This window comes from Phyllopteryx taeniolatus, chromosome 14 (genome assembly GCF_024500385.1).
Source record: "Phyllopteryx taeniolatus isolate TA_2022b chromosome 14, UOR_Ptae_1.2, whole genome shotgun sequence".
NCBI lineage: Eukaryota > Metazoa > Chordata > Actinopteri > Syngnathiformes > Syngnathidae > Phyllopteryx > Phyllopteryx taeniolatus.
Window position 1 is genome coordinate 2148560 of NC_084515.1, and position 10895 is coordinate 2159454.

A 10895-nucleotide genomic window follows, 5' to 3' on the forward strand; every position below is an offset into this window, starting at 1 on the left:
TAATACTTAATTAAGAAGGTCATAGAATATAAATAAATCAGTCATGAAATACATAATTATTGAACAGGTTGCATTAATAGAAATTATATTCTACCATTCAATTTTTTATGTGTAAATTTCATCAATAATTTTACAATTTAAGTGACTAATTTACTTTTAATTATCTACTACTACTTCACATTTATTTACTTTTGCCAAGATTAATTTTGGTGCACACTGAGGAATGTACCTTTACTTTTTTAACATTTGAGTGATATGGTGTGAAGGGTATATAGTTTCAGGATGGCAATTTGACTAACGGTCCTGACTAATATATATATATATATATATATATATATATATATATATATATATATATATATATATATATATATGGAGTGTGGAGTTTGCATGTTCTCCCCGTGCCTGCGTGGGTTTTCTCCGGGTACTCCGGTTTCCTCCCACATCCCAAATTGGAGACTCTACATTGCCTGTAGGTGTGAAAGGTTGTTTGTTTGTATGTGCCCTGGGATTGGCTGGCAACCAGTTCAGGGTCTACCCCGCCTCCTGCTCGATGATAGCTGGGATAGGCTCCAGCACGCCCGCGACCCTAGTGAGGAGAAGCGGCTCAGAAAATGGATGGATGGATGGATATATATATATATATATTTTAAACTGTATTATTATTTTCTATGTTAATATCATTTTATATTTAGATTATACTGGCAGTACAATACAGACATGCAGATATACGCGGAAATGTAGGCGACGTCACAACTCCTCAGCAGTAGTCATTCTTCACAGAGGATAAAGGATATATGCCTGTGACTACTGTTACTGTATATAATCTGTCTACATGTGTTGCTCCAAAGTTTGTCTCCAAATATCTGTTGCTTAAAGAGTTATAACACTGATGCTATTCATTAGCCTTTCTTGTGTTTTGCATTGCTTGTTAACATTAAGCTGACTTTCCTAAGACAAAGCTATGTGGTTGTTTTCAATACACAAATTGTAATGTTCTTTTTTTTATGTTTCGTTTGACGGTAAACTCCAACTTGGAGTGGCAATAAACAGCTTGAAGAACTATTCACTATCTGCCAAACTGCTGCTTGTTGAAAAGTGAGCTGAGTTGAGTTTACTGGCCACCATAGAGTGCTTGGAGCTAAAATTTGTGCTCACAACTCAAAGCAAAAGGTTGTCGAGTTGTATTTGGAAAAACCCGTAAATCAGGTCCCTCATATCTCAAGGCATCACTGTATTTTTTCGGTAAATATTTCAGTACTGTAAAAGCCATAATAACACATGCTACCAACAATCGACTCCACACAATCGACAGGATTCCTACTGATCAAATTATCGACTAATGGATTGTTCAATACTGACAACAAAGAATGTAAATGACGCCACTTGTCCATTCTAGGAATTAGGCGGTTGACTTTTTACATGAAAATTCAGTCATAGAAGTATTGAAGCGTTCCAAAGGTCCACTGTACTGTACACGCCAACCATAAATCATGTTGACAGACAGCCAAAAGCTAGCAATGACAAGGACAGGCTGACGAAAGCCGAACACAACACTTGTCAGGATCCTCGCCACCAAAAAGGTCCGCCTGACAAGCGACGCATCATAAAATGGCCGACCGAGAAAAAGTGAGGCCACATTTCACGCTGGCATTTCTGACAGAAGCTCCGAGAGTCACCGTGTGCTGCTGGTGGCCCACAAATTATTCAGCGTCGAGTACAAAGCAGCCCAGCCAGAGGGCGCTTGGTGGGTGGGGTTTACGGGGTTGAGTAAGGGGGATCTCTGCTGCTAGGATGGCAGGCCACTTGCTTGTATTTACGAGTCTTTGTAATGTGTGTGTGTGTGCGTGTGTGTGTGTGTCCGTGTGCGTGTGTGTGTGGGGGGGGCAGCCAGAAGCCATTGGGAGTCATCCTGATAGCAGGCTGAATGCTGTGAGTCAACACTAATCTACAGCGCAAAATGCTAAATGCTAATCTGATTAGTACGCGTATTAGCGGCGATGTCAGGGCTCAACAGATTAAAACCCGATCAAAGATGAAACTTCATGTTTCGGAAAGGTTCTCTAGGAAAAAGGAAAAAACAAAAATACTTTTTTTTTTCTTTTAAAGGTGATGTTTTGTTCGCTCTAACACTTCTCGTTTTTGATAATGTGTGTGTTTTTCTCAAGAAAAGTAGGAAAAACATTGGGCCTCATACACTAATAAATGCAAAGAAGTGTTCTTACTCTGCGCAACAGTTGAGCGTATACGCGAAATCACCGTTCATGACACGTACTTACTGGCCAATTTTCATCGCACTACCGTGCGTCTCTTAGTGAATCAGAATCCATTCTAAATGATCTCCTCATGCCCACGGCACTCCAATCTGCATAAACCGCACCACTAACTTTCAGACGCCTTGCCAAGTGCAGTGGAAAAAGGCTTGTATATACAGTATTGTTTATGTCGACCAAACTATTACTTTTGTAAGGGCCTGACACTTATCAGTTTTGGAACATTTGGACATTTAACGGGAAAAGAACAAAAGCAAAACCATTGTCAAAAAACACAAGGCGGTAACTTATATAGCACTTTAACTACATCACGGTGCCCAAAGTGTTTACAGATGCTCACACGTTCACACAGCAATGGGCGACTGCTGCCATGCGAGTTGCTGCCAGGGGTTCAGTGTCTTGCCCAAGGGCACGTCTTCAGCCCACAGTCAGACCCAGAATTCAAACCACCGTCCCTTGGGTTACTAGAAGAACCACTCTAGCAACTGAGCCACACCTGCCCCTAGAAGTGTTATTGTTACAAAATTTCCACTCCAATGTTATACATAACCAGCTCAGCCACAAGGGGATTTATGAGAATGGTATCTACAATTTTATAGATAGCTAAATTTGACCTTTTATATGGATCAAATGCTAAATACTTATGCTATTAATGAGCGTTACGAAGCTTACCAAGGCCACCTCCTTCTTCAGCTCATCTAAATCACGATTCTTCTTCCTCCTCTTCTTCTCTGCACCAAACTGCAAGGACGAAGACGACATCATCATTATCGTCGTTGTCATCATCATCATCTTTGTCATCATCATCATCATCATCATCATTATCGTCATCATCACAAGAGGGGTTACTATTTATTATATAGTATTTTTTGAGTGGTTTACCTTTTTCGTTTAATATTTTAGTCATTTTTGGTATAGTATTATCAGATGTTTATTCAATCACGGTGCGATATAAACATGTGCAAAGTAAGTGTCAACTACTTTATATCAAATTCAATTGAATACTCTTCAGTACATCCATCCAGCCATCCATTTTCTGAGCCGCTTCTCCTCACAAGGGTCGCGGGAGTGCTGGAGCCTATCCCAGCTATCATCGGGCAGGAGGCAGGGTACACCCTGAACTGGGTGCCAGCCAATCGCAGGGCACATTTAAACAAACAACCATATGCACTCACATTCACACCTACAGGCAATTTCTAAAGAAGAAGAATATCATTATAATGCCGAATAGAAAGAAGATTTCCATTTATTTTTATGTTAATACTGTAGCTATTTTTTAGTCAGTGTCTTGTGAATATTTACACTTTCCCACATCGCTCGTGAATGAGAGAAAAAGCTCCTCACACATTCTAATAATCATCACCAGAGGAACACAGAAATCACCTGCCACTGTCAGTCTCCGCCAGTGCACTGCAGCGGCCAGGAGAAGATGGGCACAGAGGGAAAAGTAATCAAACGGAGGCAAAGAGGGAGCGCCGAGCCCGAAATGGCGTCTGGTGGAACAATTCTTCTCCAAGATTACCCCCCACACCCCCCCTTCCTGCCATAAAGCTAAATGGAATAGGGCCCGATGGCAGCGAATAAAAACACAATTGCGTCATTACGCAAATAAAAATCAAGCCGGGAACGATATTTTCCCATCTCATCCTGAGATGTTAAGTGTGTCGGGAATAAAGATAAAGACAGGCAATGGTAAGCTTTTTTTGTTTTCTAGCTAATTTACTTTCAGGAAAACAACACATTTTGCTTTCGTATTTGTTAGCGCTCCATTGAAATGTTTTTTTAAATTTATTTTCAACTTTTTTTTTAATTCAGCCAGTTTCACTTGTCAACCTAAAATTTGGTAGGCATGTCTATCATGAGTAGACCCACAAAAGTCTCAAGAACCCATGCCAGAAAAGACAGACGAAGTCTGCTATTTTGTCCCAAAAAGACCATTTTAGGGTCCTTTAAAAGGAATTCCTCGCCACCTATCGCAGAAAGACCCACAAAAACGTATGAAGAAGCCATGCTATAAAACCAACAGAAAGTCTGCGATTTTGGTTTGAAGCAGTCCTTTTAGTGTCTTTTAGGTCATTTCTAAGGGTCTTCCGAAGGCAGCTCCATCTCGATATTTGGTCCGATTGCAACCAAATTGGTACCACATGCTTGACAGATGTTGCAGGGCAGCAAGTTTTGGCGAGTCATCATAAAACATCTAACTATAGTTAGTCTCATTATTATTCTTAGTATTATTATTAGCTCATTAATGGTTTTTTTTTAATTTAGCCCCTTAAGCCGAATTGACTTAGCAACCTGAAATTTGGTTCAAATATTTGTTATGGGTAGAACCACCAAAAAGCCCCAAGAAGTCATGTCGTAAAACGAACAGGAAGTCTGCCATTTGGGCTTGAAGCAACCATTTTAGGGTAATTTTCTTAGGTTACAGTTATGTGCCCATAATAGTTAAGCAATCATCCAATGTGAGAGGAGATGCTGCATGAAGACATTTCTTTGTCTTTTTTTTTTTTACACCAAATACTTCCCAAATGAGCACTCTTGGTCTTGTGGAATTTCCCAGATGTAGAACGAATAAAGGCTTATTCAAGTCTTATCTTCCCTCCCGACAAGTAGCCCTGAATCTCCACAAGGGAAATTATTGAAAAAGGCCATTTGAAGTTGAAGTTTGACCATTTCCTGATTGGCCAGCATTTTCAGGCCCTGGTCGAGCAATCACTGGACAGTCTCACATGTCAATCATCACAGCAGCACCACTGATTTGTAAAAAAGTGTATTTTCAAAACGGGAAACCATTATTTTATGACAGAGTATATATATATATATAAAATCCTTAAGTTAAAGTGGGTACATTTTGTTAAATACAACAAGAGTTGCAACCTTTGCCTGATTTAACAGTTATAAAATTACAACCAAACAGCTTTAACAAGCAAATTTAAATCTGAAGGACCACTGAATATGACGTTAACATCAGAATGTTAACGCAAACATATACATTTAAAAGTCATGCAAACTTTAAGTGATAAACATTTCAACGCTAATATAAAGCATAGTTATATTTTTAATATGAAGGAAACAACTATGTATGTGCAACTATTTTTATGTCAAATATTGTTGTATTTTCCCCAAATATTTGTATATTTTTTTGGTGTAATATATTTGGTATTTTTTATCTTTTGAGTACTTTTTTTGGGAACAAAAATAGAAAACATTAATTTTAAAATACTTTTCATTGAATATTTTTGTATTTCTCACCTCAAATTTTTGTTGTTGAATCAAATATTTTTTCATTCAATATTTTTAACCAATCACAGTACGGTTTAAATGAACTTGCAGAAACTTTAACAGTTTTCAACGCAAATATAAAGCAGAGTTTGGGAAGAAAAAAAAAAATCCAGGGTCCTATTTAACACTGGCGGCACGGTGGACGACTGGTTAGAGCGTCTGCCTCACAGTTCTGAGGACCGGGGTTCAAATCCCGGCCCCGGCTGTGTGGAGTTCGCATGTTCTCCCCGTGCCTGTGTTGGTTTTCTCCGGGCACTCCGGTTTCCTCCCACATCCCAACAACATGCATGGTAGGTTAACTGACAACTCTAAATTGCCCGTAGGTGTGAATGTGAGTGCGAATGGTTGTTTGTTTATATGTGCCCTGCGATTGGCTGGCAACCAGTTCAGGGTGTACCCCGCCTCCTGCCCGATGATAGCTGGGATAGGCTCTAGCAGCCCGCGACCCTAGTGAAGAGAAGCGGCTCAGAAAATGGATGGATGGATGTTTGACAGTTGCTGGATTTGAAGATATATAGTAGAGAAAGAACATTCAGTCTTCTTGAAACTTAATAGCCTATGTTTGTATAAATCCTTATGGGCTTTTGATGAAAAGTATGACTGGCCTATTAAGTCTTGTACTTTCTATAGTTTAGTTTTTTTAATATTGCAATACATTATTAAAGCCAAATGTCTTAATGTTTCACCAAACCAAAACAACACCAGCCGCGCATGCGTACTCATGTTTTGAAGCAAAATGTGTTCACCACATGTTACCAATTTGACAGTCCGCCTTCCACACTCAACTTACATTACCTAATAAAGTCACTTTGTATTTATTGAAATGACTTCTATAATGTGACAGATATTTTAACAACTTCATTGAAGAAAGAAAGATAAGAACTTACCCCTTTGCCCATGTCGGACGTCCACGAGCCAGCGGCTTAAAAAGTGAAGGCGTGCACTCAGACCACCCCCACCACGTGTGGCTTTTTTGAAGGCCTGACACCACATTCTCCCCCCACCCCTTTTCCCCAACTCACGGGGGTAACTGGAGCCACGCAGCCACCCAGTCCACCCATCAGGCTCACTCATTCCCAGCTCCCCTCTGGAGGGGAGAGGGGTGCTACCTACACCAACTTGAAAAGACCCCCAACACACACACACACACACACAAACATGCCCGCTCGTCACAACAACATATCATCAAACTGAGCTGTCAACACATGAAAACAGGCAGCAGGAACCAATGTAAACATTGTAATACAATGTAGTACTGTATAGTACTTTATAGTACTTTACTACAGTAGTTACTAGTAATATGTGATACTGATATACTGTAGATCCGACAACAGATAGATAAAAAATCAGTGTGGACAATATCAATGATTTTGAATAATTGCTGCGAATGCATTAGGATATTTGTGAAATCTGAATTACAGTAAGTGTATGAAGTGCTTTGGTATTCGATACCAAGTAAATACAGGCAGAGTATTGCAGATACTGATAACTTAATAATGATGGTGGATGCCTCATCAAATTACTGAATTTGAATTAGATAGACTCACTGATGGCGTAGTGGTACACTCGCCTGACTTTGGCAGCGTGGGTTCAGTTCCTACTCAGTGACGGAGTGAATGTGAGTGTGAATGGTTGACTGTGTCTATATGCCCTGCGACTGACTGGCGACCAGTTCAGGGTGTAGTCCGCCTTTCGCCCGAAGTCAGCTGGGATAGGCTCCAGCGTCCTGCGACCCTAACCAGGATAAGCGGTGTTGAAAATGGATGGATGGATGGATGGATGAATTAGATAGATCAGGAATTTTGTATTATTTTTTTTTTTAGTAATGAAGGTAAGACGCATAATATCAAATGGCTAAATTCTGGATTAATTCTCAGGACCTTTTAAGCAATTTTGCGATCCAATACCTTGTAAAACCAGTATTGATACGGCTACCAATATTTTTTTCATATTGGTGGAATAATTATTCAATTGAGATATCTGAATTAATTTCTAGAACTTTGAGTGTTTTTGCGATCCAATACTGACTAAATACAGAGACAGTATCACTTATAGCAATACATTTTATAATGATGTTGGAAGCATTAAATTGCTAAATCTAAATTAATTTTCATGACCCATGTAGTATTGTGATCTGATGCCACGGAAACCAGGAACATTATTAGCGAAGGCAATACTGATAATGATTATTTTTTTGTGCTGTTTTTGAATAATTACGATAGACCAGTGGTTCTGTATGGTAACAGTTACACTATTTGTAAGTGGCCCCCCTTTAGTGGTACATGAAACAATCACTGAATTAAGAGGTCAAATTGTCCATAATGTTATATTGGCTTAAACCTTCATATAACAAAAAAAAATCCAGTACAGGTAATTTGTTAAAGTACAGTTCAGTTATTTTTAACTTGTAAGTACATTAAATTTTTATATAAACGTTTTGAACGGTTTGGTACATTTTTATTTATTTATTTATTATTTTTTTACATTTTCTTATCTCCAATACATTTCAATTGAATCATTATTTAAGTGGAGTTTTTTTTTATATACTGTCACGAGTTGATCCAGACGGGACCCAAGAACAGGCGTAGGCTGAGAGGTTGTGAAAGGTTTTATTGAACAAAGGGGAATGGAGATGGTCCTTGAGATATGCTGGTGGGTTGTTGAGGCATGGAACGTGTGGCAGGCGGCTGGCTTGACGCCGTGGATGCGAGGAACACGGAGGGAACACTGAGGACAAGGAGAGACACAGAGGTCTCAGAGGACAAGAGGAATTGAGTAAGCTCACGTGGTGACTGAGGCACCGCTCATGACATATACCTTTCACCTCATCTATGATGAACATTCTGGCCTACTATGCAACTGTATTTTAGCTATCTACTTTGAGAGTCGAGCATTTTGTGAGGTGGTACTTGGTGTAAAAAGTTTGAGAACCACTGTGGTAGAAGTAATATCAAACTGATAAATCTGAATAATTGTTCATGAGCTTAAAAATGCAAAAGCAAATACAGGAACAGAATCGCCAGTCCCGATGCTGATCATTTTTAATCATGAAGGAAGATGTGTCATCAAGTTGCTAAATCACTAATTTTGGTGACCTTTAAGTGTTTTTGCAAGCTGATACCTAGTAAATACAAGCACAGTATTATCGATACTGATGATAATACCGATACTCTTTATAAATGACAGTGGATAAGTCCATTTTGGATTTTCATGAGTGTCGTTGTGATGCAATACCAACTAAAAACAGGGACAGTATTGCCGATAACGATACCAATACTTTTTGAGTAATCAAGGTGGATACGTCATCAGATTGCTAAATCGGAGAGATTTAAGTGTTTTTGTGATCCAATACCAAGCATCACCGATAATGATATTTTCTAATACTGAAGGTAGATCCATCCTCAAATTGGTAAATCTGAATTAATGTGTAAGACCTTAAAATATGATTGTGATGAGTTAAAACCCAGAACCTAACCAAAAATGTTTATGTCATTTGAAAATACTTCCTTCCTTATTGACTAACTACATCCCAATATCAATATTTTACGCATGACTAACTACTGACCATGTCAATGTCTTATTCATGACAAGTCATCACAGCATCCATCCATTTTCCGTACCGCTTCTCCTCACTAGGGTCGCGGCCGTGCTGGAACCTATCCCAGCTGACTCTGGGTGAGAGGCAGGGTACACCCTGAACTGGTCGCCAGCCAATCGTCGGACAAATAGAAACAAACGACCATGCGCACTCACATGCACACCTATGGGCAATTTAGAGTCTTCAACTAGCCTACCATGCATGGTTTTGGGATTGTGGAAGGGGAAAAAACACACACAGGCATGGGGAGAACATGCAAACTCCACACAGGGGAGGCTGCATTTGAACCCAGGTCTTCAGAACTGTGAGGCAGATGTGCTAAGCTGTCACCCACCGCTCCAGTGTCAGCAGTACATTTAGAATGTAAACTCTGTCATCTTTTTCCCCTTTTGGGCCACCCTTGTGTCCACCCTCACCTGCACTACACCAATGTACACTGGAATAGACCAATATGTTTATTTTGTAGGAACAGAGTAATAAAACACAAATAATTTGAATTCTGGGACTACATTTTTTGTATTTGTCAGTTATTAGACATGCCCTGCGATTGGCTGGCGACCGTTTCAGGGTGTACCCCGCCTCCCGCCTCAAGATAGCTGGGATAGGCTCCAGCACGCCCGTGACCCTAGTGAGGAAAAGCAGTAAAGAAAATCGATGGATGGAGTTATTAGACGCCAATCAGTGGGTGTTGTTATAATTATTAGCGTCAATTTCGACAGATGATTTTTATGAGGTTTGCAGTATATTTATTATTGTGTCGTTCATAATGGTGTACATTTAGCCTTAAGAAACCCAAGTCATGGTGAGAGGAGTAATGCATGCAGACTGAGTAAACTGAATTTAAAATGGGCCGCATTTATGTGGGTCGAAAAAAGCCGACATGTCTGGTCACCACAAGGTTAAAAAATACCGTCGTCAGCTGATATTAGCGTTAGCATATTGGGAGCATACGCCAGCGTGCCCACACGACAGATGCTGCCGGTGATCCTGTGACACCGCCAGACTGGCGTATTTTCACACTTGCTGCCAACGCATGCTTTTTGACTTCTTGCCTTCTGTTCTGCACTCGTGAGCTGCAGACGGATGAATCACTTCATTAGGTAAGCCTGCACAATCTACTGTATGGGGGGGTGGGGGAGGGGGGGGGATGTACGTGTCGGAGGGATGGACAGGTCCTTTAAAATATAGTTTTCTAACATTTATTGAGCCAAGGTACATATTTCACTTAAGAAAAATGTCACAGCACACCACTAAAGAAAAAGTTGAGTTCTGGATATACTGAAGTTAATTGAGAAGTGTGGTGGATGCTTTTAGAGTAGTCAAGTCTGCATGCGATGAAAGCATGACTCAGCTGCAGTGAAGGACAGTGATGGGGGGAGACGGACAATGTTCTTGAGGTGAAGGAAAGCTGTTTTGGGGTTGTTGTTGATGTGGGTCTAAGGTGAGGTTGGTGTTGAAGACTCCTCCGAGGTTTCGGATTTGAGGGGCGGGAACCAGGGTAATGTTGTTATTGGTGTTTTTGGTGATAGCTTTGGCACCAATGGTTAACATTTATTGCAGCGGAGTTGAAGAATATTGGTTTGCATCCAGGGACGGATTTGTGTTTTTCCATCTCAGCTCTTCGGAGAGGAAAAAGAATATATGACTGTAAGTACTGTTGTATTCAATGTCTTAAGTGTTTTGCTGCATAGTTTGTTCAAATATCAGTTTAGAGGGTTTTATATGTGCATGTCCCATTACGT

General features: G+C 40.1%; 1 protein-coding gene across 2 annotated transcripts in view; it reads right to left on the reverse strand.

The window, feature by feature from the left end:
• Positions 1-6531, reverse strand: part of atp1a2a (ATPase Na+/K+ transporting subunit alpha 2a) — a 76722-nt gene extending 70191 nt beyond the window's left edge. Inside the window, exons 1-2 of one of the 2 annotated variants that reach the window (XM_061796816.1) lie at positions 6443-6531; positions 2946-3014 (exon numbers count right to left, since the gene is read on the reverse strand). In XM_061796816.1, coding sequence (XP_061652800.1) covers positions 2946-3014; positions 6443-6454 — 81 coding nt within the window. In that variant the 5' untranslated portion in view covers positions 6455-6531. Of the gene's footprint in view, positions 1-2945; positions 3057-6442 lie in introns of those variants that run through there. The other variant, XM_061796815.1, reaches the window with a different exon arrangement.
• Positions 6532-10895: the final 4364 nt, after the last annotated feature.